Here is a 26468-nt window from a genome sequence, read left to right on the forward strand (position 1 = left end):
GCCCGAGTGGCGAGGGGAGACGGCGGCAGCGACCTCAGCTTCTCGCCGGGCGGCGGGGGCGTGGGGCGCGAGAGGGGGGGAGCGCGGCTCCCCGAACAGCCCGCTCCCCGTGGGCGGGGCATCGCGTCGAGGCCGCGCGCCCATTGGCTGGCGGGGCGGGGCGGGCTGCGATCGGCCCCGTCCTCGCGCGGGGGGTGGCGGGCAGCGCGCGGCGGGCACGGGCGGCGGCGGGGCCGGATCGCGGCGGCGACCCCAGAGTAAGTGCGGGCGGGGGGGTTCGGGGCCTCCCGCCAGGGGCGCGGCGCGCGGCGTTGTCGCGGCTGCGCAAGCTGTGGAAGAAGCCCTGGAGGGTTAGAGGCACCCAGCTGCGATCGGCCACCCGCCCTCCCGAGGCAGGCTCGGGCTGCGGTCACCTTGCCCACAGCAAAACGGGCTTTCAGCGCAGCGAGCCCCCCGCCCCGGTGCTGCTCTGGCTGATTGACAGGCTCAGAGAGAGAGAAGGCTCCGAGGAGACCTGATAGCGACCTTCTTGTACCCGAAGGGGCTGCAAGAAAACTGGGAAGGGTCTGTTTGCGAAGGCTTGTGGTGACAGGACGAAGGGCAGTGGGTATAAACTGGAGAAGCGCAGATTTAGACTAGACACAAGGAAGAATTTCTTCACGCTGAGGGTGGTGAGGCACTGGCACAGGCTGCCCAGGGCAGCTGTGGCTGCCCCATCCCTGGAGGTGTCCAAGGCCAGGTTGGATGGGGCCGTGAGCAGCCTGGTCTGTGGGAGGCGACCCTGCCCAAGGCACAGTGGCGGGAACTGGTGATCTTTAAGGTCCCTTCCAGGCCAAACCTTTCTATGACTATGAAATAAGACGAACTTCAAGCATCGAGAAAGTACTTTGAGCTTTCCTCACCCGTGTCAGGTTTAACTCTTTGCTTTTGATGCCACTACAGTTCGCTCAAATGCTGTGTTACCTGTATCCAAGTCCCATGCACAGCAAAATCCTTAAAGTCCCCGCTTTATACAGAACAGCATTTTGAACCCCTGCTTACTTCTCACACATCGCATGTGCTACTCAGCAGCTAAGGGAACTGGCATGCAGACACTAATGGGTTTGGCTAACGGATTGTACTTAGCCCCAGAGCTGCCCTGTTCCTTGGATAGGTTCTATTCATGCTTTTGTAAAAGCTGCGAGTACGGGTGTTCTCAGCTTGGACTTTGACATGTCTTTACATTCCGTTTCCACTGCAAAATGTTAATCTGCAACCCAGTGAGGAGACAGTAATGGGCCCACAGATGGAGATCATGCGTCAGAACATGACAGAGTGCCTCTATGGAAGTGTTATTGTGCAGCACGGCATCTCACAGTCATACAAGCTCTCTGACATTACTTAGTTTAGTCCAAAAATTTGATCAGGGGAACTAAAGCATATAGTGCAAGAAATAACTCTCTGATATTTCTCCATTGAAAGTGACTCAACATCTAGTCCATCTTCAAAGCAGGTAAGTGAGAACACAAATAGATTCTGAAAATGAGCCCCTAGGAGATTTTTTTTTTTGTTTTTTCACTCACACTTTTTCCAGCTCTTGCTGATGGGGAATACATCATGAGCAACAAAAGATGAAGCTCCACATGCAAGGTCTCGACCATGCAGAGTACACGTATATAGCACACAGGTCCTCATTCCCATATCCCTACTAGGCAAGAGAGCAGTAGCACTACCAGTACCCTAAGTGCTGTTAAAAGGGGTTTAAAGGAAGAAAAAATATGCAGCTTTTCATAGAAAGGCTGATTTAGCTTTGGGTTATTTTCATGAAATAGTGTGCTGTCTTAATTTGCAATTTTAAACAATTATCTTTTCAATTAAAACAAGCACAGAAGAAGCAGTGTTCAGTGTTAATGATTAGCTTTCTAAAACTGTTACAGCTGAAAAAAAACCATTTTTGTTTGCTGGAAACTTTTCCTTCCTACTCCTCCAATTTTGCCATTGTTCATGAAAACTTTGAGTCACTTTTCACAAGTTCAATCAAAATACTGTTTAAATATTTACATTGAATTTCCCCCCTCAGGATGACTCAGTGGTTTCAGCTACAGCAACTTGATTCCAAGTTTTTGGAACAAGTTCATCAGCTATATGATGACAGCTTCCCTATGGAAATCAGGCAGTACCTTGCACAGTGGCTGGAAAACCAGGATTGGTAAGTATAGAAATTGGCCTTTCAGATGCTTTGGGAGCTGTGCGGGTGCTGTAGTCTGTGTTCCTGCCCCTCTTCAGGACTTTGAAGGGCCTGAGTCTTACAGTAAAAAGCATGCTATTTCATATTTCCTTCAGTTGGTCTGTAACAAAAGCAGCTGTTTTAAGACTGAACAGTTACTACCTTGGCAGCTCAGTCTCTTGCTGTTTGCAGGCTTTGAACTTTTTGAAAAAGAAGATACTCCATAGAAATCTTTCAGAGTGGTGTAGTGTGCACATGCGTGGGGTTCACTTCTAGCTTCTTGGCGTGCATGGAATGGGTAAATGAAGTTGAACAGAATGTGTCAAGAATAATACAGAGAGGAACAAGTAAAGTCAAAGCTGAGAGAATGAAAGTGGATTATGTTTGAAAGTACTGCTTGCATATACTACAATTGGAGTTGGTAATTAAAAATAAAGTACTCCTGCACACATTTATTGAATGCTGTGTTGAAAGCACATTTAACATAAACACACCTTAACTTATTCTAGGGAACATGCAGCCAACAACGTATCTTTTGCTACGGTGTTATTCCATGACCTGCTGTCACAGCTGGATGATCAGTTTAGTAGATTCTTGATAGAAAACAACTTTTTGCTGCAACACAACATACGGAAAAGCAAACGTAACCTTCAGGTATGCCTGGGATATATGCCTATACATTCGCTTGAATTGCTCTGGTATCACAATTGGATGCCTCTAAAAGTGTGAGAACCCGAATGTAAAAGGCAGAATTCAAGCATGGCTGCATTTTTGTTTTGATTGGCTTCAGTTTGAAAGTTACAGTTTCGTTACCAGTACAGTTACAGTTTCTGGGAACTCTAGAAAATAGAAAGTCATAGTTTGTAAGGTATGTACTGTAGATATTTTGAGCACTTACTCCAATGCAGTGTCACTTACCCCCACCCCTTCCCCAGCCAGTTTCCTCAGTGTCCTAACAAGCACCAGTGTCCATGCAGAAGAAACACAGGAAGAAATCTGTGCCATGTAACTGCAGAATTGCAGTTAATAGAAACAACTTGTCATTAGATAGCACTTCTGTGCAGTGGATTTTACTGACAAAGAAAAGGGGCCAAAGCAATTGGTAGTGAGTGACGGCACAGAACGTATTTTCAGTGGACTTAATTGCTTTCATTGGTCAGTCCTCCTCGCCTCCCACAGAACTGTGTTCTCCACAGCTTATTTCCCACACACCTACCTTCTCCTCGCTGCAGGCTGATGACTAGGGGAGTGTTTTCTGAGGAGAACTTGACCAAGTTGTACATACATAGCAGTAACTAATGATCAGCAATGAAAGAACAGTCAGGAGGGCTGGTACAGCTCAGAAGCCCCCAGGGCAGCACCATCCAGGGTAGAGCAGGGTAGTACTTAATCCAGGGCATGTTTCAACTTCGTATGAATGTACAACGATAAGCTTGAATTTGTATCCAGCAGTGACTGTGTGTTCATAAATGGCAGCTAATATATCTCCTTTACATCACTGTGCAGGAGCTGTACATGTTGAACTAGGACAAGCACCCTTCAAAACCAGCAGCTATACTTCAGACGTGTGGGAGGGTGGTTCTAAGGAGATGATGAGCTCTCCCTAGGACTGTAGGATAGCATCTCACTTCTCCCAATAATGTCTCTGACCCTTTCCTGTTTTGTGCAGAGTCCCATCTCTCTGTACACTAGTTATCAAAAATAGAAACTCATTCTCAGAGATGGTTGCAGCTGTCATGCTCTCTGTTGTCTTGGGGTATGCCATAACCAGTGTCTGCCCCGAGGCTTACATGCAGTCACTCGCTAATCTTTTTGCCAATCAGTTTCCTGAAGGACAAGGAATTACGAGTATGAGCTTTAACAACAGACTGTCTCTAATGCTAGGATAATTTCCAAGAAGACCCGATACACATGGCAATGATCATCTACAACTGTCTGAAAGAAGAAAGGAAAATACTGAACAGTGCCCAGTTGTCAAATCAGGTAACTTAGTCTTGGGACGTTTTCTGGAGTTGTACCTGCCCTTTCCTATCATTTGGGACAGAAGGAGTGGAAGAAGACTGAAAGAGTAAACAAACTGTCCTCTCTCTGCCCAACAACATGTTTTTTGAAGATAAGTTTTTAAAACAAGTTGGCTTCTTTTTGCTGTAGGAGGCATTTAAAGGGGAAATGGCCAGGAAGTAATTTTTATTTCTTGAGTGATGTGAAAGTTATGCCTTTTTTGATACTTCTGTAGTATAGCTTGATGTGCTCATCAGATTTTGTTACAATTTAATAATTAGTGCTTGTCTTATTCCTTCAATGAGATTTTAGCATTTTTCTTCTGCATTTTATTCCTGAATTTATTGAGCAGCTGAGCCTCGGTGTTCCTCTGGACTGTGTCTCTGGGAAAGTGATGCATAGGGGTGCAAACTGTATAGTTAGATGTAATCCACTTGTGTAGTAATAAAATTATGCCTGACCCATATTAAGTTTTGATACCCAAATACTTCCCTTTACAGCAAGCTTTTGAATGTGTATTGCAGAGAGTGGGAAGAACCCTTAGGCATAGGCTTTCAGCAAAGGGCCTAATGCAAGTGTGACCAGAACCAGCTCCTCTAAAAATGTGACTGTCAAAGACAATTCCTAATACCTTGTAGCTGCAGTGGTTCAGTCTCTTTTCTGGCACATGTTGTAAAGCACACACAACTGCCTTTCCAGTATACGATATATTTGGATTGTTAGAAAGGAAAACAAACAGTCCTGTACTTACTGTTGGCACCAGGTGCAACACTACACCCTACCTCTGCTTTCAGCTGAGTGTTCTCATTTCTCAAAGCTGAGGAGATAAAATGCAGAGCAAGCACAGTTCTAAGCCCAAAACCAAAGGAGAATCCCAAGTATTAGAGTATTATTGAATTGCCTTAATCATAGAATCGTAGAATAACCAGGTTGGAAGAGACCCACCGGATCATCAAGTCCAACCATTCCTATCAATCCCTAAACCATGCCCCTCAGCACCTTGTCCACCTATCCCTTAAACACCTCCAGGGAAGGTGACTCAACCACCTCCCTGGGCAGCCTGTTCCAGTGCCCAATGACCCTTTCTGTGAAAAATTTTTTCCTAATGTCCAGCCTAAACCTCCCCTGGCAGAGCTTGAGGCCATTCCCTCTTGTCCTGTCCCCTGTCACTTGGGAGAAGAGGCCAGCTCCCTCCTCTCCACAAGCTCCTTTGAGGTAGTTGTAGAGAGCAATGAGGTCTCCCCTCAGCCTCCTCTTCTTCAGGCTAAACAACCCCAGCTCTGTCAGCTGTTTCTCATAAGGCCTGTTCTCCAGCCCCTTCACCAGCTTTGTTGCTCTTCTCTGGACTCACTCCAGAGCCTCAACATCTGAGTTAAATCTGTGATGGATGACCTTTGCCAGTTTGCCAAAATAATTACTTCAGATGACCTTAGCTTAAGTTGAAGCATTATTCAGAGCAACAACGCATGCTTGACTATCCCATATTAGAGGAGCAGCAAGTTTCTAATACGGTGGTACTGCTAAAGTGTGGAATGAAAACTCATCTTTCAAATTACTGCACCTCACCTCATGTAACTTCATGCGATAAGCTTCCTGAATGATACAGGGATCAGCTTTCAAGCTATATGGAGATCTGAAGTGTGCTTGAATGCCCTGTAGGAAAGAAATTGCATACCAGGTTACCCCATTTGCCTGTACACAGACCTATCTTGTTCTTGGTCATTGCCTGTTTCTCCCCGTATCCTTTATGGATGAATATGACGTTTAATGTGGATATCATCCAATATTCAGGGTTGCTGATTTCTTGAAATATATTTAGAAGATACATGGAGATAAACAAACAAATGGATTTGTGCAAAGCAAAATCAGAATATGTTTATAGCTTTATATTGCTGTGATGAAAAAATGCAGCATCACCACATGATAGGCATTTTTAATCTTCCCTTTTTTTTCTGCAAAACACTTGAACTGAATTTTATATTGTAAAAACTTAATATGGTTTACCACATGAAGCCACGATCCATCAAGCTGTTTGCCAACAGGAGCCACTGTCTTACATTAATGAAAAAAGGACCCGCTCTCATGGGTCACTCTGGTTTGATTCTCTTGTCATTTTGCTTGCCTCGCTCAGATGGAAGTGGGCAGCGTACAGAACACTGTGATTGGGATGCTGGACAAACAGAAGGAGCTTGATGTGAAAGTTAAGGCTGTAAAAAACAGTGTTATAGTAAGTATAGTATGACTAAATTGGTGTTTCTTGACTCATACATGTTAAAAAGCTTTCAGTACATAGAATAATTTCATTATGAAATGACAAGTAAAAATAAAGTAATGGTTTGGTTTTCAACTCTATCACCAGTGCCTCTTTGAAAATAGAACATAATTACTTGTCAATAGCACCATAATACAGATTGGGATTTGACTGGTTTAGCAAGTTAAATTTCTTGTGAGCTTTGACAGCAAAAGCATTTTACTTATCTGAAGTACTAGCTGAGGAAGAACTCTTAAGAAGCCATATACCGACCATTTTGTTGTTAACTAGAAGATAGATTTTCAGTTAGCATATAGGTTTTTGTTTGTTTGTTTTAACAAATACTGAGATGACAGAAAGCTTTGCTCCAAGCTATACCTAAGAATATGAAAATTTAAAAGTGTTGTATGCTGTTCCAGGTTTTTCCACTGTAGCCTGGGTTCCTCTGAATTCTGTGAACATATGTGGCTAGACAATGATGGCTTTTCCATATTTTATAATTAACAGATTTTAGTTAGCTGAGAAGAGGAAGGGAGGATAAAGAGAAGGTGATATTTCCTGTTAGGAAGCGCAAGGAAAAGGCATTACTGTAAAACTGGACTTGGTAGTTCTTGATCAGAAGTCTTGCATTACATGAAATTATTGAGTTATTGTGGCCACTTTCATTTGTGCTTTATAGGACGTGGAACAAGACATCAAGACATTAGAGGATATGCAAGATGAATACGACTTTAAGTATAAAACCTTGCAGAATAGAGGTAAGTCATTTATCAAGGACATACCCTATTGCATATATTATAGTTTGTAAGAGTAAACTCTGCTGTCTTACGTCAGGAAACTAAACCTATGTATATGTAGTCAAACTTACTGATTAATGTCCCTCCTTTATTAATTCTGCTTCATGCTGAAACCTAAATTCCTGAAAATGCATTCTCTGCATATATCTGTTCTTAGAGTAAGAGAGCCTTTTTTTAAACAGAGCATTCCTTTGTCCTATACATCCCTTTGCTACTAGGAAAACCTATAAACTCTGTGACTATTCAACCATAACTCTGTGACTATTCAACTGTAAGTATAAATACTTATTTTTACACTTCTCTTTGCCATCTTGAATTTCACAGATGCCTTCCCTGCTTCAAGTTCGGTAGGCCCTTGTGCACTGAGGGAAGCACACATACTGATTTCATTATATAGATCTGTCTTGCTTTCTGACTGCTTTGTTTTATAAAAGGCTTCTGTTTCCAAGACAAATTGGCAGTTGACTGTCCCTCAGAAGAGGAACACGTTCAAAAGATACTAAGGGGAGCACTGAGCCACAACTTTGCTCTTTGTACCTGGGGACAGGTAGTGCTTCTATGAGCAGGTATGAACCTCTAACTTAAGGCCAGAAGGCAGCAGAGGTAGTAGTTAGGGCAACTATGCAGGCTATTCTTGGCTACCCACAAGAGGCTGTAAACATCCTGCCTTGAAACAGCAGTTAACTTCTGTTATGAGGTTAAGTAACATGAGTGATTCACATCCAAAGTCACCAGGAGAACAAGTTGCTCTGTGTGTATCTTTACGCAATGGAATCATTTTAAATCAGGTTCTTGCTCTAAAAAGCAAGCAAACTCATGTCTCAATTACTTCACTGGGATAGTGGCTTTTCCTTGCATTTGAGTGTAGAGCCTGCCCTTTCAGAACGGGGAGAGGAGGAATCGCAAAATGGGTCTAGGAGGCAGTAGATATTTTATCCTGTAAGCCTTAAAGATATACTTAACCTGACATAAGCCAGGCAGGTTCTCTTTTAAACCCTGTGTTTCCCCTCCCGTACTTCCCTTTTCTCACAAGGGGATGGCCTGTTGCACACCTTTAGCCTCACCTTCACAATTTGGACTTACTTCAACTTACTTTACAGAGCTTGAGTCCAATGGTGTGTCGCAGGAGGAATATAAGAAAGAACATATGAATCTCCAGAAGATGTTTTTATTACTTGACATCAAGAGAAAGGTATTGCTCTAGTTTTCTTTCAGAAGGCAGCAGCACTTCATTTTGAACACGTGTTCATTTTCGGTGGGTTAACATGACAAATTTAAAAGAAAAAACTTTTCTACTACTGTCAGTTAAACTAAGATTCTTTCCACCCTGACTGAAAATCTAGAATCTCTGTAAGCAATTCTATTCTAGCAACCATTATCAAACTCTGTCAGATGAAGATAAAAGAATGGTGAGAGAGATAAGCATTGTCTCAATAGTCATGTTCTTGAGGAAAAACTGATTAAACAATTTGCAGCTGTATTAAACATGCGCACTCTTGTTGCTGTGCTCAAAGCTGCAGCAAGCACTGGGGTGATCCCAGATATGCTCTTGGGACATGAGAGTCTGAAACACTGGTTCTTTAGAATTCAGCAATACTGAATATGCATTTTTTTCTCCTCTTAATCTAAAACATTCTCCAGCTAAAAAGAAGAAGGTGTTTTAGGAAGTGTCCTCTGTTGACAAACTATTACTTTGAGATCCTTGCAAAAATTTGTAAGACAGATAGCAATAGCTAAAACAGTACTTAGTTTTCCTGTAAAAAGTATTTTTAATAAAGAGTAATCTAATATTCTCTGTAGGAAGTGGTGAACAAGATAATACAGCTGCTGAACACCACAGAGCACACGCAGAGTGTTCTTATTAATGAGGAGCTGGTGGAGTGGAAACACAGGCAACAGACTGCATGTATTGGTGGCCCACCCAATGCCTGTCTTGACCAGCTGCAGAATTGGTAAGTCTCCAGTCAAGGACTGCATTAGCCAAGAACTTGGAAGTGTGTTCCTTTGTAACACCAGGTCTGTGAAAGACACTGATTATTTATATCACACATTTCGTTCTGTCACAGCATAACTACATTTCATTGATTTTGTTTCCTTACCACATTTCCAGTTAGCAAGAGGTGTTCTTTATGCACTACGTAGTCCTTGGGGACAGTCACCTGGCTAGTGTCTTAGTAGTATTACAATAAAAAACGAGCTAAAAGTAATAAAACTATGTAATTGTAGGTTCACCATTGTTGCTGAAAGTATACAGCAAGTTCGTCAGCAGCTCAAGAAGCTTGAGGAACTGGAACAGAAGTTTACTTATGATGCTGATCCCATCACAAAAAATAAACAAGTTCTGCAGGACCGAACACACAGTCTTTTCAAGCAGCTCATCCAGAGGTATCAAACAAGAAGGGTCTTTTTGTGTTTGCATGACTAAATGGACAGAAGGCACCTTTCCTCCTGTTCACTTAATATTTCCTGCATGCTAAATAGTTTCTGAGGTTTTCCTATGTTTGATACAACATTAAGCTAAATGACTATTCATGAGATTTACTCCATTTATGGTTTCTGCAGGCTTAAGCCATGGCAAGAGTTTGTTGTCAGTTGTCATTTAAGTTAGCAGGAGCTGTGCTGCAATATGCATTGGTTACAAAATCAAACTCCTGGTTTTGTTTTAAGCTTTAGCCCTGCAAAGTTGAATTAAATGGAGGCAAAAAACCATCTGCACCAAGCTATGCCTGATATAAACACACACTATATTCTATAACCCTTTGTCTCTGGATGTATCGTCTCTGTCTGCAGCACAGGGAGACCAGCCATATCGCTATATACCATTGCTGTATAAGTTTTACTGTAGCTGCTAATTGCCCCACTTAAGATCAGAGTCCCATTTCTGTAAACATAGAGTAGACAAGAATTCATGCTGAAAGACTTGAAACTTGCTCAGATACAGTAGGTAGCACCCTGTTACGGAGGGCTAGAACCCAAGTTTCCCCAGTCCCGTTTAGATGCTTACACTACTAATATTTAACTGAAAAATACAGCTACTGCTTTTCAGTTAAGTGAAGGCGGTGAGGAAGAGCTGTAGAAATCCAGCTGCTGTTTAGTTATCTTGCCTGTGGGTATAGTATAAGGGAAAGTCTCCATGTTTTCTAGAACTTCATAACAGTAGAAATACTTAAGAATTTTGTGTGTATACACTGCACAGTGCTACGAAAAGGTACCGGAGACAACAACAGTTTGGAGTGCATCAAAGCAGGCTACCCTCAGGAGCTCGCTTTGCAGGGTTAGCTAGCCCTCATCAGATCTCCAGCTGCCATATCTAGCTTTTAGGCACTTGTTACATAGCACTGTCTCACAGCACTGTAACCATAAGAATTTAGCAAGCACTGGGAAGCAGCAAACAAAACAATGCTCCTCTCTTGAATTATGCTAGTTACATCACAGTGTTTACATACTGTTTCTTTTCAGGGAAGTTTGACTTAGCACTCTCCCGCCTCAGGGATTCAATGTATTTAGGAAAAGCCAGCTCTTAAAATCACTTTATATTTGCAATATTTCTAGTGCTGATAATAACTAAAAGAAGCCCATACACAGACCCGTATGTAGATTGAAACAGAATAAATAAAGTCTATAGTATTACTGGTAAATCACCATCCTTTTTAAAGTTCACTTTTGATGTAATTTCTTATTCCCTAAAGACAACATTGATAAATCAAAGTGCCTTTAATCTGTTCTTTCCATAGCTCCTTTGTGGTAGAGAGGCAGCCTTGCATGCCAACGCATCCTCAGAGGCCGTTAGTTTTGAAGACAGGAGTACAGTTTACTGTAAAGCTGAGGTATGTTTTCCCCTTCCACCATCTTGTTTTGTGGTAAGTCTTTCATGTCATTGGCTTTCTGCAACTGAGAGGTTTGCCCATCTTACACAGTAGCATAAGTGCTAAGATCAGGAGAAGGGAAGTGCTATCTGGCAGGGGGATGTCTTCTAGGAAAGGTTCACTTGAGTTTAGCTTTTACCCTTTACCAGTGAAGAAAACACAACAAAATGAAGAAAACACAACAAAAGAGCAGAACAAACACATGCAGACTGCTCTGTCATGTGGAAGAATAACTCATTTACCCATCTAGTTTCCTCTAAATCAGGGCCTAGGATCAGGTCTACAGACTTTGCTTATTTATCTTGTCACTACAAATACAACGTCTTCTATGGAGGAAGCTTGGAGTCTGTATGTGGCCCTGAGTTGGGCAGATTAAATATACTTGCGATAAGCAGTGTAATAGAAGAGATCCTGTCTTTTGCAACTGCAATCATATAAAAAACACTCTTTCTTTCCAGATTGCTGGTGAAATTGCAGGAATTGAACTACAACTTGAAAGTGAAAGTTTTATTTGATAAGTATGTCGCATTTTTCTTATCTCTGCATACATTAATGGTAAACAGTCCCCATGTTCAAAAATCCAGAAGATACTCATATTTTAAGTACTGAGTTGGTCAAGAGAAGGATGGTTCTCCACTGCAGCATGTACATCCTGCCTATTTCTTACCCATGCTCTTGCTCTAAATCTCTCTCTGCCATTAGAGACGTGTCACAAAGGACAGAAGGCCACAGCACTTGCTTTAAAGGTAGGGAAAGAAATGTAACAGGCTCTCCAAGATGGTGACAGTGCCTTTAAGGTCATGAAAATGATCTGTGCTTTTTGTCTTCACATTCAAATCTGTAAGGGAAATTTTGTTTGCTTGAACCAACTCTGGAGTCCAGAAACTTGGGTGAAGTGGGAGAAAGGAAAATACTCTTATGCAGATGTGTGCAAGCTGAGGCTTTGAGAAGCACACCAGATGTAATGCAACTCAGTAAAATCTGAAGTGGCTGGAAAACTGGTTCAAGTGATGCAGCGATTTTCTGAAAAAGTTGTATGCTTTGATGGCAGATTCAGTATGACAGTACAAAATAAATATCTCAGCAAGAGTTAAAGTATCTATAGTGAAAGAAAGGACTTGCTTCAATTATAAAGCTGCCATAGCACAGTTTAAGTCTTGGTAAAAAATACACGGTGTAGTGCAATATTTTGTTTGACTGCTTGAACCAATTGCCTCCTCCTTTGCACAGAAGATTTCACAGAAGCATTTTACCAATTCTCAGTCAGCTACTGAAACAAACACCCACATTTTAGGTGTCTGACAGAATCTTTAAAAGATATTAATTTTGTCATTTTTGTCTCTTTTTTTTTTTTTGACAGAGATGTAAATGAGAAGAACTCAGTCAAGGGGTAAGTGGCATTACAACATAGTATATTAGTATTGAGTTCTTCTAGTGAATTTGAGACAATTATTTATTTTCTCTCTTTGTGAAGGTTCAGGAAATTTAATATTTTGGGAACAAGCACAAAAGTAATGAACATGGAAGAATCTACTAACGGAAGTCTAGCAGCAGAATTCAGGCACTTGGTAGGGGTTTTTTCTTCTATTGACACATCCTGTTAATTTTGTGGGTATAGGGTGTGGTAGGAAAGAGACAAATTGCTTTTGTTATTGCAGTCATTGTTTACTTTTGTATAAGAGGAACAGTGAACACCTCTCTTTTTACTTTGTTCTTCCCTTTCTGGAATCTTCAGCCTTTTTCAGTTGAAATGCTACAGCTTTTGTCACTGAAATATGGCCAGAAAGGCAAGTGACTATTTGCTGCCATATGGTTTATGTTGAAGTGATTACTTTGGAGGAGCAAGAAAAAGAAGCTTTGAAAGGCCAAAAAAAAGGCATTTTGAAGGAAGGCCTATAGGTAGCAAAGCTTGGGGTAGTTTTAAGGAGCTTTGAGACTAGAAAGGGAAAGTTTTTGAGGAGAGGGCAGCTACAAGAAATTCAGTGCCTTCAGCAGACTATCCAACGCTATCTGCAGATAGTGAGATAAGTCAGATTGGTTCCATTGTTAAAATAGGAAAGGAGAAATGCAAGTCTCTCTTCCTTACTTTGCTGTGACTTCGGAGACTGTGTGGAGTTTATGCTTGGGTTCAGAGGAGTAATTTGATAAACCAGTATTTAATCTTATCGTTCCTGATTTCATGCTGCTTCTGTTCTTATAAGGACGTTTATGTAAAGGCATTACATCAAAAGTGTACAATATCTGTTTTCACAGCTGAATGGTTACCTACAGTGGTGGTTACCTACAGTCTAATCCTTTGGCTTCCACAGCTTAGAACAAAATAGGATCAGTCACTACTGCAGCAAGTTTGCATACAGTTGAGCAACTACAGCATGCAAACCTTTTTGTTTGCATCCCTTATCACTTTCATTTGTGGTTAAGGTAGATGAATGACTGGGCTGTTTCTTCATTTGCAGCAACTGAAAGAACAGAAAAATGCAGGAAGCAGAACAAATGAGGTAAAACTTTTGCATAACACTACAGAAGTATTCAGGCATTTAAGATAATGCTCTACTCAGTGCCACACAGGAGGACAGATTAGTATTTCTGGGAAAGGATCCACGTAGGAGGTGTCTACAAATGAGAACTATTGTCACAATGGTGTCTCCCTGGACCCACTTTCACTGGCACCTACCTTTAATGGGACTTTCTGGCAAGGACAGTTTTTTCTGTGGCTTTAGGGTGGGTGCCTTAAGTACTTATTCTAATTGGCAGTTTGCATTGTCACTTGACTTGACCTGTAAATTGTTTCTGAGGTCCAGAGCAAGTAACTTCGGGCAGAAAAAGTTTTTTCCACTCCCATGATAAATCTCTTACTTTCCTCCCAAGAATTTTCAGTCCCTGAAAGGATGGTTTGTTTTCTTTTCTTTAAAGGGTCCTCTTATTGTAACAGAAGAACTTCACTCTCTGAGTTTTGAGACACAGCTGTGCCAGCCTGGCTTGGTAATAGACCTAGAGGTATGTCTTAGATGAAAGAGAGATGGACTTGAATTTCTCTGTGTTGCTCATGCTGACAATCTAATTTTTTTTTATTTTTATAAAATGTACTTGGATATCAAAACACTTTCAGTTGTTTCAAAATGCATAAATGACACTTCGCAGTATCTCTGTATATACACATGCAGTGAGAATGCTGCCAGATCTCAGGGTAAATAAAAGTAGATGTACTTTGCAAAGTGTCTGACAATCAACCCTTTCTTTTAAGCTCTCTAGGTATCACCTTTTGTTTATTTCAGAAGCTGTGGTGCTAAAAATGCTATTACTGTCAGTGCTATCATAACTGACACGAGATTGAAGTCTTTATCACACAAAAATCCCCATAGTCTTTCTAGTATTTTGTCATTACTGACACTTTCTGTACAACATACAAAATTCAAGTGAAAGAATTAAGACCGTGCAAGCGTGGAAATAGGAGTGGAAATGTTTTTGTGGTTAATCTGGAGGGGGACTGCAGCAGGGGTACAGAGTAGACTGACATGTCCTTTTCTGTCCTTTTCAGACCACATCCCTTCCCATTGTTGTGATCTCAAATGTGAGCCAGCTTCCAAGTGGCTGGGCTTCTATCTTATGGTTTAACATGCTGTCTACGGATTCCAAGGTATTTGAAAGATAAGCAAACAAAACAACCCCCTAACACACACTTCTACCTCCTTACATGCAAGAAGAGGAGCCTGCACAATTCCTGAAACTGTATCTGAAATACTGTGTAATTTTCAAGCATTGTCTGTATGAGAGTGGCTGCTGCATTTTTTTCCATGCAGATGACTCAACAGAGAGATAGAAAGAGATACTGAGAGAGGCATAGTAACCTACTTACCTATCCTAAGCCAAACAATGTTTGAAACCCACATAAGGATATTATACGTTGTATTGATTATATAAGGTACACAGTGTGAAGCCGAATAAACATTCAAGAATTCAAATATAGTGCACTTGAGTAATCTAGGAATCCTGCCCGCTGGGAGAAGACATGTCCAAAGCAATGTCCCAGAGGTTGTTTTTCCTGGTAAGGAGAGCCTGTCAGAATAGCAGCCTGCTATTCTAGAGTTGTCTCAATCCATTCTTAAATCTACGTTTTGTTTTGGCAATACACTTTTGTAAATTTGGATGGTATTCCAAAATTAATGTTTATTAACTGTAGATTTTATTTTCCCCTTCCATTCTAGAACTTGTCCTTCTTTCTGAACCCACCTTATGCAAAGTGGTCTAAACTTTCTGAAGTTCTCAGTTGGCAATTTTCTTCTGTAACGAAGAGAGGACTTAATGCAGATCAACTGAGCATGCTGGGAGAGAAGCTACTGGGTATGGTCTGCTTCCATAACTTTAAACCTTTTGGTTCTACTGAACAAAGAGGTGGCCTGTTTGAATTAAAGCTAATTCTACATCTCTTCTGCACACTATTATAAGTTTTCATTTCCTCTCACATGTTTTTGCCTCATGGGGTTACACTTTATAGCAATAGAATGTTTTCCAGTTTTCAGTATGGTGGAGCTTGCTAATGAAGGTCTTGAAAAAAATCTGCGGTTCTAACTTAGGAATTCTGTGTGTGAGGGCAGTGCAGACTGGTATGGCTTCTGCCTTTTAAGAGCTACTGAAATAATGCATGTGTTTAGTCAGTCTTCGAGGTGGCTATTTCTTGGTTTTTTTATGGTATTGTTTTGGGCTTTGTTTTTAAACCCATCTCCATTAATGTTAACTTCATGCATACCCCCAAGTATAGGGGAGGTTTACTCTATTTGTGTAAACACAGTTGCAGTATCAAAGTGTAAATACTTTAAAGCTATTAAAGGATATAAAATTGAATGTGTCATAGACAGGAGTCCTTAATAAAAGCCTAGCCAGTTGTGAATTTTGACTTGTCAAACTCCTTTTCAGTCTGCCTGATAGGCAGGGCACTTAACACAGCTACTGAGTTTGTCTAATAGATTATTAGATAAAAATGCTATTGATTCGGTATATTCTACTAACCTTTAGTTTCAGGAAGCGTTTTTATTTGAAGGGATTTGACATTAGTGGGTCTTGGTGGCAAGTACAGCATTCCAGTCTCTAATTCCCTTCCTCTAATTTCCCAAAGACACAAGATATGACAAAACGCTTACCGGTTTAATATGTTACTCTTTAGAATTCTGTTTTCATTAGCCTAATTAGCCATTGCAAAGACAAAGTGACTACTGACATATTTTTGTGGTCAGTTTGCATTTTGGACCATCAAAGATTCTTAGTCAAGCTCTAAGTAACAGTAGGCATGCTATTTAAATCTTATCTCTAGAGGTAGAAGTATTTCACTACTGATAAAAAAATCCAGGTAGCTGAAGACTTTATATTCAGGATCCCTTAGTACAAGGGGATGCAGAATCTAACAGGATGCCAGGATACAACTCACCTGCTGTTTTTGTGATGATGAAGCAGACAGAATCTTGGTTTCAAGTATTGCAAACAAGTTCTCTAAAGCAATTTATTTCTAGAGAGGTGGGAGGGAAAACCAGCAGATTCCTGACTTTATTGAAATCCATAGCATGATTGATAAGAGAAAGAATTTAGCTCCAAATACTCTCAGGGCCTGCGAAGCTCTAGCTACTATACAGCATAGGATTTTCTTTGTGGTTTTGATGTGATTATGAAGCACTGTTGCCATAAAAATGAAGCAGTGGGGAAATTATTTCAACAGGAATGAGGTAAGTCTTTGGTCGGGACAGACATAGGAGTCCAAAGTTTCTGGGGCAAAAGCCTACAAATCACCAGAACAGTGACAGGAAGGTGCTTAATCTCAGAAAGGTGTTGGGCCTGCTGAGCTCCTCCAGAAAAGCTCATGGATTTCAGTTGTTTTGCTGGAGAAGAGATGTGCAAGATTTCAGTCTCCTTCCTCGAAGGGTTTTAAAACTGGCAAGTGTTAGGCGTAGCACAGCAGAGAAAATGTCAGAAATTACTTCGTCCCCATTGCACAACGTCTGTTTAAATACATTTGGTCATTCTCATGCAGTGAACTTCTCCAAAGGGAAACACTGCAAGCCTTCCCTCCACTAGCTATGAAAATACTCTAGCTTTATTCTTCTTTCTTAATCCAACAGCTCAGAGTTCTAAATAAAAAGTCAGAACTTAGGGCTGTAAGTACTTCTCTTTCAACCTTAGCGAGTGACTTATGGAGCATTACTGAAGTCAATTTATTCTGTTCAGGGCCAACAAGTGGAGGCTCTCATGATGGCCTGATTCCTTGGACAAGATTCTGCAAGGTATGAAAGCAACTTCAAAATTCAGATGGAACGGGGAGCTTTGTCTTGAGGCGGTTTAATGCAGGGGCATTGGTGGGTTTGCTGTTTTGTGGTTGGTTGGGTTTTTTTTACTCCTCTAGAGTGCTTTCATTTTCAGTAGAAGGATATTATTCTAGAGCATACATAGTTGTGGGAGGTATTGCTGGTGGTTCAAGTAGCAGCAGCAGGAGGAAAAAGGGCTTGTAATAGCAAGGAGTAGATGATTTTGAGATTGCTTTGGAGCCATGTGAATTGTATAGAAAAAAATGCAGCTTTTAAACACAGCATATTCATTATTAATGCAATTGCTATTAATAGCATAGTTCTCCATTTTAACTACTACAGGAAGTGTCAAAAAACCCCAGCAAGACGAGCAATTCTCTGTCATAAGGAAGGATGCTTCCCAGACCAGGGGCGACAGGATTAGAGTGTGCATTAGCACAGGGCAGCCAGGAGGGTCAGCACAACGGTAGAAGGCCACAACATGAGATTTCATAACTCTGGCTGCAACAAGACAGGAGAACTCTTCACATGTTCTTTGGTGCTTTTTTTGGCTAAACTGATGTAGGAGATGATAGCATACAGGAACAGAGTCCAATGAAAGATCAAAGCTCTGGTTACCTTCAAGCACTTGAGTTTATTTAATACAGATCTCACAAAGAATTGAAATCAGAGCCTGAACAGAAAGTAGCTATGAGCTGTTCTGCTAAGTAGCCTGGTTGAAGCCTCCGTGGGACAGTTTGGATGTCCAAGAGCTCCAACAAGGATTGTTTCTCTCTTCTTAGAGACACTGCATGAGAGGTCATGGATCACATTTGTGAGTAATGTAGGCTCAGGCAGGCACTTCTTTCACACTGCCTCTTGCCTTAAGATTCAGTAAATGCTTCGTTCCTGGTAGTTTCTGTCCTTCTGGACTAGAGAAACAGAAAGAAAAAAGGAAATCATAAGATAATACGGGGATGGTAAGAAAGAATACAGAGGCGAGAAAATGCAAGTAGTACATGCTGGCAAGGTGCAGAACTTACTTTCTCTCTGCTCGATAAAACTTATGTTTCTTTCTCCCTTTTCTGCCCCCCTCCCTTGCCTTTCCATGTTCTGAATTTCAGGAAAACATAAATGATAAAAATTTCCCCTTTTGGCTGTGGATTGAGGGAATCCTGGAGCTTATTAAGAAACACCTCCTGTGTCTCTGGAATGATGGGTAAGACCTGAGTGAAGTCTCATTTAGGGTAGCATCTGCATTGTTGGGATGTGAAGTTGGTTGTGCAGATACTTTGGATCCAATAAAGCAGAATTTGCAATCACAAAGCATAAGACAAATTCTAGTAGTGATGAAGCCTCTGAGGCACCTGCTTTTAAGCAGAAACTTCAGATGACCAAGCTGTCCCATTTAAGTCACAGAGCAGGGCTTTGAATTTTAGTTGTTTGAGTTTAATTTGCTGCTGCTCCCCCGCTATAAGTATGTTCTTTCCACACTGTAGAACAGAGCTTCTTTTATGTTTGACTGAAGTGCAAATGATAAGTCATCAAGTGATCATCCATCATAAAAAAAGACAAAAAAATTTCCCCACAAGCAAACATTATTGGTGAGCCTCCTCCAGGTGGCAGCAGCCAAATTCTAGACTTCTGTGTCTAGAATATGAGTCCAGAAAGTGATCTTTACCAATTTTAAGAGAGTATTATTAATTAGTAAGACTGTCAGATGGAAAACTAGTTCCATTTGCCCTTTAATACTGGTTTAGTCAACTTCTAATTCTAGTATTGCCAATTCCGGAAATAATTGCTGCCAGAAAGAGGTTCAGCCAAGGTCGCAATCCTGCCTTTTAGATGTAGCTGCATTATGAAACCCTGTCAATAGCACATTCACAGTGGAGCATCCTAGTATCCCACAAGTCTGCAGGATCTAGAACAGTGAGATTGCCCTTTCTTGCTTATTTCAGCAGCAGGCTTCAAATTATTATCCTCCAGCTCCAATGACTTATGTCAAAAGCCTTTTTTGCAAAAGATTTGTTTCACTACCTAAAGCCTGTATATTTCCTAGCTAAGTGAGACCCAGTGAAGTGGGAACTTTTGCCACCATTGCTAAAACACAGTTGGAGTTCTCTCCCATTTGATATTCTGCTATGGGATGGCTGTGCACCTACAGGAGTGGGTTTGCGTGGGGCTTTAATAGTCTTGAACAGAATTACTCATTGCTCTCAGTTATGAGAGCAATCCCCTGTTTAGGGTTTAACAGAAAAAAAGAGGTGCAAGTTAAATGGTGAATGTAATCAAAATGAGAGATTTAGTATTATCAGATTTTCCTTTCTTAGCTGGCTTTACTGGGGAGTCACAGCTCTGTGTTTTCCAGAAAGGCAGAAAAAGAAACTGATGGGAAAACTGCAAACTGCAAAGGTACTTGAGTGGGAAAGAGACAAATCTATAGTATTCATTAGGATAGAGACTCTCCTTGTATTCAAAAGAATAGGTATTAGCCTCAAAAACACTTGCCTTTCTTCATATTTGAGGGTTGAGAACACTAAAGACTGTCAATGTACACAGTACCTTTACTACCAAATATATGTCTTACCAAGCCATTTAAAAAAAAAACCAAACTCAAAACCTATAAAGCAGAACAGCTTAGAGCACCTGAAAGTTCTAAGGAAAACCATGATTGTAGTTGTGTAAAAAGCACTTTCCCTAGATCAATGCATAGACGGACAGGAGTAGTAGTACTTTTTGAACCAGGGAGGTGGTTGAGTCACCTTCCCTGGAGGTGTTTAAGGCATGGGTGGACAAGGTGCTAAGGGGCATGGTTTAGTGTTTGATAGGAATGGTTGGACTCGATGATCTGGTGGATCTCTTCCAACCTGGTTATTCTATGATTCAGTATTAATGGAGCATTGTGAGGAGTAAGGAGCCCTGCAAAGATATTCTGACCTTTTGACCTTTTAAAAAAAAAACATTTGGGGTTTTACCAGGGTTGTTCCCTAGCAGTGGCTTGTACAACTCCCTCCACAGTACCTGTGCAGACCAGTCTGTTTCTTAAAATTACCAAACTTGGCTTCCTTGCCTACACAATCACATTTGCTGAGCATAGCTTATTTGCGGGGTTGAAGTCACACAGGCTTAACAGCTCATCTAGAAAATGTGCACAAAGAATAAACAAACCTCACACCTATATGGATGCAGACTGGTAGCCAGCAGACTTTGTTTTGTCAGCCAAAGATGAGAAAGAAACATTTATTAATGTAGCTTTGAAGTTAAAACTCCTAGTTAGGATCTGAACATTTTGCACACATATAACTTTATTTCTGCTTTCCCAGCCCAGTTTTGACAGCAAAGACAGTCGCTTTAGTCTGAGCTCAGAAAAGCGATTGTATAAGCCGCCAGGCAAAAGGAAGAATGTTGATGGAAGCTGTGGCTATTCATGGCTTCCACAGTGCAGCTCCAGACAGTCAGTTCTACTGCTAACTTCCCAGCTGTTCACAGGACAAAGCCTTCTGTGTGGCTTTTACGTGTATTTTAGCTTTTTAGTTTTACTAGTTAGTCCTGCTTAGATTTTATGTTGAGACATAAACTCTGCTTTTTCTTTTCAATGTAACAGCTGCATCATGGGTTTCATCAGTAAAGAGAAGGAACGTGCTTTACTGAAGGACCAGAGTCCAGGAACGTTTTTACTAAGATTCAGTGAAAGCAGCAGAGAGGGTGCTATCACATTTACTTGGGTAGAAGGATGTCAAAATGGTAAGTCAGTAACAGAGAACATTGTTGTCTTTGAAATATGAGCTTAAATCAGAACAAGAGGTCTTTATGCTCTTCCCTTTCACACTGCAAATCAATACAATACACCACCCTAGCAGTCCCCACCCGTACAAGCAATGGGCCACAAGCCATGGCAGGCACATGCCTGCCTTTGTGAAATTCATGAGCCACACAAGGTTTCAGCTGACATTAATTACAATTCCCAGGCGCTGCTTCTGGCCTGGAAGTTTGTTGAAGACAACAAACTGCTTCCTTAGGGTCTCTCTTAGCAAGACATCGTTAGTACACAACACACGCGTATCTCCCTCCAAAACCTTCACCGTCAAGAGATTTCTTTCCCAGGAAAAGTTTGCTACAACCACATTCAGCCCTCTGTGCCATTGTTCTTTTCCATTTCACCTCATGTGCACCACTCCTTTATCAGCTTCCTTTAACTCCTAGACCAATACATTTGTTCCTTCCTTCTTATATTCTCCCCAGGTAGACCACACATTCACGTACCTCAGTTTCCCAGCAGTTCTCCTTCCTTCCCATTCCAGAAAGGCTAATAAAGAGCTTAGTTTTCCAGTTAGCTAACCTACTTCTTCCCTCTTTTATGGAAGCCCAGAGACATAAAACCTGTAAAAAACTATAATCTCCCCGGTACCCAAAGAGGACTCTTTCCCCTATCGTACTACTTAAATCAGCCCCACCTGGCAGGATGCTGCGGCTGTTTCCACTTCACTTGGGTAAGCCCAAGACCCACAACAGCTGGAAGAAAAAGTGCTGAATGTATCTGAATTACTCCTTTCCCTTTGCTGCCTTCATAGCTGAGACATTCAAAAATTGAGTGAAAGGTGATAGCGTTTGGGTAGCTTTATCTGTCCCTCTTTATGGTTCATAAGAGCTCCAAATGGTGTAATGTGATCAAACTTCCTAAGAGGCAATAGAGTTTGAAAGACATCATTTGGAAGAAGGTTGAAAAGGTAGCACAATTTTAGTTAATGAAATATCACTGTTCATTTCCACAGATAGGTCACCCCAGTCATTCTGAATACAAAATACTGCAAAAGCTGTTACTGTGTGTTATCCCCCCATGTTCTTTCCTACCCCACAAAACAGTTGTACTTTCCCTTTCACAGTCATTAAATATTTACCTGCAGCACAGTAGGTGTCATCCAGGTAAGCCTTTTGTTCACATAGCCTCTGAATTTGTGGGAGTGGCTGCAGCTTTACTGGTCAGTTTTAGGAAAAACTTTGAAACCACCTTCAAGAGTCACTGTTTCTCCTATCTGCAGAGCCCCAATTCCATTCGGTAGAACCATACACCAAGAAGGAACTCTCTGCTGTTACTTTCCCGGATATCATTCGCAACTACAAAGTGATGGCAGCTGAAAACATTCCTGAAAATCCACTGAGATTTCTGTACCCGAATATACCTAAAGACAATGCCTTTGGCAAATACTACTCCAGACCTAAGGAGGGTGAGTGCTGTAAATGGTTCACGCAATGCAAGTGTGATGTTTGTGCTTCAGATACTTGGGCACTGGATGATTCCTGTGGCATGGAAAGGAAGGGTAGCACTTGGACTGAATGCCTTGTCAGCCTAACCCATGCTTGAGTGCTGCTCAATTGAAAGGTGAAAACAGGCACCTAAGCTTTAGTAGGTCAGGAAAAGGTCTGTTTTTAAAGAGGCAGAACATGAGATCTAGTCAGATCAAAAATTGAATTGTTGCTGGGCCTCTAATTCAGCTTTCACGTGAGCCTATGCAATATTTTGGAGATGTAGGTTCCCACTAACAACTGGAAGCATGATTCATTCGGTTATTACACAGGACTGATACAGGCTGTGTGGGCCTGGCAGGATGTCTTGAGACAGCTACATCAAACTTTAAGGCAGGTTTTGTTCTCCATTTTCTATATGGGAAAAGCAAAAAGGAAAACCTGACAAAAAATGGAATAAATTAACCATAGTGCTGTAAAATGCAAGAGAGAGAGACTTTCACATTATCTGGGTCACAGGCTTTACTTTTGGTACAATAAAGATGGCAATGTGAAGTAAACTTGCTAAAAAAAAAACCAAGTTGTTTTTTTTTCTCCTTGAAGCACCAGAGCCTATGGATTTGGATGGTCCCAAAGGAAACGGATATATCAAGACTGAATTAATCTCTGTATCTGAAGTGTAAGTTTCCACAGAAGCTGGATTTCTAGGAACTGATAACTTTTTAGCTGTAGTTCATGCCTCTTCACCATACTTAAGGTGTAGGTGTCCCTGGCAAATCTTTCCTCTCTTTTGGGATCCAATCATACCACAATGCTGTGTTTGAAACACCATTTTTAGGTAAAAACCTTGCAGAACCTTGCAGGTAGTTGTACTGGCAAATAATTTCTTGAAAAGCAAATTCTTTAATGACTTGTTGGACTACCCAGTGATCCACGTTCTAATCAGTTTTCATTTAAAGCTGTGCTGGTTTGACAAAACATGATGTATTGCTCACAGGCTGGTCTTCACAAGAGACCTCTTTAGTGGCCCTTCTGGACTCACAGCTAGATGTGGTATCCCAGCTGTGCCTCACTTCTTTAGTGAAGGTTTGTCCCTGCTTTTCTCCTTCTAGCCATCCTTCCAGGCTCCAGTCTCCAGAAAATCTGCTCCCCATGTCTCCGGAAGAGTTCGATGAGATGTCTCGGATGGTGGATCCAGCAGAGATTGATACTGTGGTATGTAGCACAAACCAGCTGTGGGGTTCAGCTGCAACTTGCTTTTTTTTGGTGTTTTTCCCCTCCAGACAAACACCAGACACCACAAACTAACGCTTCAGAACACCTCCCGTCAGAGGCATAGAAAAGCTTGGAATCTCTGATTACATTGCTAACAGTTGTCCTTTCCACTTGTTTGTGGGGATAGGGGTGAAGAAAAGGAGAGCAAAGCTTCCAGTCTGCATCTTGCAAAGGGAGGCAAGATGGGAAGAGATGAAGGAGTAATGCTGTAGTCCTTCCAGTGGAGTCTGGGGTGGGGAGGGAAGCTGAAGCAGGTATGCAGCTTGGAAGTGTTGCCCTGCTGATGCCCACGAGGTACTGCTTATAACACAGCAGGGACGTCCTGTTGGGGTGTACTGCAGAAAAAAAATCCAAATTAAAGCATGGGAGGTTTTTCTCATGGTAGTTTGATCCCAAGATATGACTCTGGTGCTATGTGGGGAGGACCTGGTTGTGCTCTGTGGCTGGCAAAGACTGGAGTATTAGAGGTTTACTTGAATTAATTGGCTTGTGCTTTCTTGTTACAGATGTGTTCAGCATATTCAACTTAAAGGCTGAGCTTTTTGCTGCATCATTAACACAGCTGATTAGCTTACGCATCCTGCTCTGCAGTCAGTGGCTTGGTGCCATGCTTCACGTCAGTTCTTTGGGAAGGTCCTAGACATTTCACAGCACATCACGTTTCAACCTGAAGATCCAGTAGCAATTTTTAACTAGTGGGAGTATAAACAGCAGTACGAGTAGCCTCCTTACATGCAGTGGGTTTGTTTAGTTTTTTTGTTAAAGAATTTCCAGTTAGCAAGACACCAGAGGAGGAAAGGAGGAAAGAAAGGAATGAGAGGGCCTCAACAAGAATGATGGTAGAAACATGCATTTTTTCATTTAAGGGAATTAGTTAAATTTAACATTTAAAACAGTTTGCTGTATATAGAAGGCTTCAAAGGAAAGGCAGTTCTTTTGCAGAGGTTCTGTGCAAGATGTTTGCACCTTCTGTGTAACTACTTCTGAAGAACTTTCACAGCTTTACCTTTTCATCTGCATCGCAGAAAGGAGAAGATAAACACTCTGCAGGTATAGGCCACACTGAATCCTTGTGATTAAGTTTGTCTTGGTTTTATCTGTTCTAAGTTTCTAAGGGTATAGCATACTGAGAGAATGTAAGCCAAAAAGTGTCATCTGCGTTTCATTTTTGATTATTTCTTCAGGCAAAGTTTTCTTGCGTAGGATGGCACAGTCTTTCTCATAAAGAGCACTTAGGACACGACCTTAAAGCTCCATTGGCACGTGCTGAGCTTGCAACTCAATGCATACAAATCAAGACTAGACTGCAGTCATGCTGTCTAGTGGCATCATTGGACAAAGCGAGAACTTACTCTTAAAGAGTACACATGGGGTTGGTGTATGTTTTTATTCACTGTGCTTAACCTACCAAGGTAAGGACCTGATTACTCGTATCTTTTACAATAATACATGCCCAATTTGCATAGTAACAGGTGGACTAGAACTTAATTTTCTCATGCACGATGAACTAGGGCATTTATTTCACTATTGATTTGATTATCTAGAAGATGTTACAGGCTTTGATAATTAAGTGGTTTTGCAGTTAGGGATAAGGCATGGGAAGTGAAGAAGTTAAATTTATATTGAGTAATGGTTGCACGATATCCAGTGTATTATACCTGAAGGATGAAGTTGTGCTTTCACCAGAGGAGGAACAGATTTGTTTCTCAGCATGCACACTAAAATGCACAGGATTGTCTTAAGCAGCCGGTCTCTTGGAGTAAGGGCACAGATCAGTCCAGGCAGCTCATTAGCACGCAGCTGAGCAGAGGGACTGCAGACACTGCTGCTGGATCTCACAGGTTCAGATACAGGATGCCCAGCTCTAGGTCTCCTCCAGCCTCACCCCATCTGTGACACAAGGGCTGCTGCAGCTTCTCAGCCCACTGCTACCCATTCCCAGTGCCCGGGAGGGCAGCAGTGGCCAGGATGACTCACAGGGACAGCAGAGCTGCTTCTCTATTGTTCAGAACTGCCAAATCAATCAGCCCATGCTTAGAAAAATAAGACTGGTTTAAATTAGTGTGTTGTGGCCAGGAAGACTAATGTGCCCCCTGCAAAAGCCAGAGAGAAAGATAATTTAAAGTACCTATAGCATGTAACACATATTTAAATGGAAAGCATTGCTAAAGTGACTTATTTTTGATACCCTGGGTTCCTAAGATTAACAGTGCTACCGACTATCGCAACTCATGACTTAATGCTTTTATCTTATAAATAGCTGAATGTGTATCTGTATTGTAATAAAAAAGATCAAATACATGTTTCTTGAGCTACACCTTGCACTTGTGATCCATATGCAGCAGTTTGTTTTCACTGCTTTTACGTTTCAGCTTTACCAACCAGGGTGAAATTTGCTTGTGAGCTTTAAAGGAATGGCCTTATTCATGACTTTACGTGCCAAATAGTTCTAAAAGCAATATTTTTTTCCTCAATAGAAGATTCTTTTACCATTTTAAATAAATGGAACTGTCAGTGACACTTCTTTCTTTATTTTCTGGCTACTTCTCTTATAATGAT

The 26468-nt window shown here is 41.3% G+C and overlaps 1 protein-coding gene across 2 annotated transcripts; it reads left to right on the top strand.

The window, feature by feature from the left end:
- The first annotated feature begins 180 nt into the window (after window positions 1-180).
- STAT1 (signal transducer and activator of transcription 1) lies at window positions 181-26226 on the top strand. 2 transcript variants are annotated; one of them, XM_069860749.1, is made up of 24 exons: window positions 181-257; window positions 2060-2188; window positions 2716-2860; window positions 4091-4189; window positions 6339-6434; window positions 7138-7216; window positions 8356-8447; window positions 9056-9207; window positions 9482-9640; window positions 10990-11082; window positions 11580-11639; window positions 12482-12511; window positions 12596-12689; window positions 13578-13619; window positions 14035-14118; window positions 14660-14758; window positions 15327-15462; window positions 17335-17390; window positions 18515-18609; window positions 20995-21134; window positions 22430-22615; window positions 23238-23313; window positions 23747-23849; window positions 24416-26226. In XM_069860749.1, exons 2-24 carry the CDS (start codon window positions 2061-2063, stop codon window positions 24437-24439), a joined length of 2268 nt encoding a protein of 755 aa, XP_069716850.1. In that variant the 5' UTR covers window positions 181-257; window position 2060; the 3' UTR covers window positions 24440-26226. The 2 variants fall into 2 exon arrangements, with proteins under 2 accessions (XP_069716850.1, XP_069716851.1); XM_069860750.1 differs by lacking the exons at window positions 181-257; window positions 10990-11082 and having other exon boundaries at window positions 2035-2188.
- The last annotated feature ends 242 nt before the right edge of the window (window positions 26227-26468 follow it).

Source organism: Phaenicophaeus curvirostris, chromosome 7 (genome assembly GCF_032191515.1).
Source record: "Phaenicophaeus curvirostris isolate KB17595 chromosome 7, BPBGC_Pcur_1.0, whole genome shotgun sequence".
NCBI classification, from domain to species: Eukaryota; Metazoa; Chordata; class Aves; order Cuculiformes; family Cuculidae; genus Phaenicophaeus; species Phaenicophaeus curvirostris.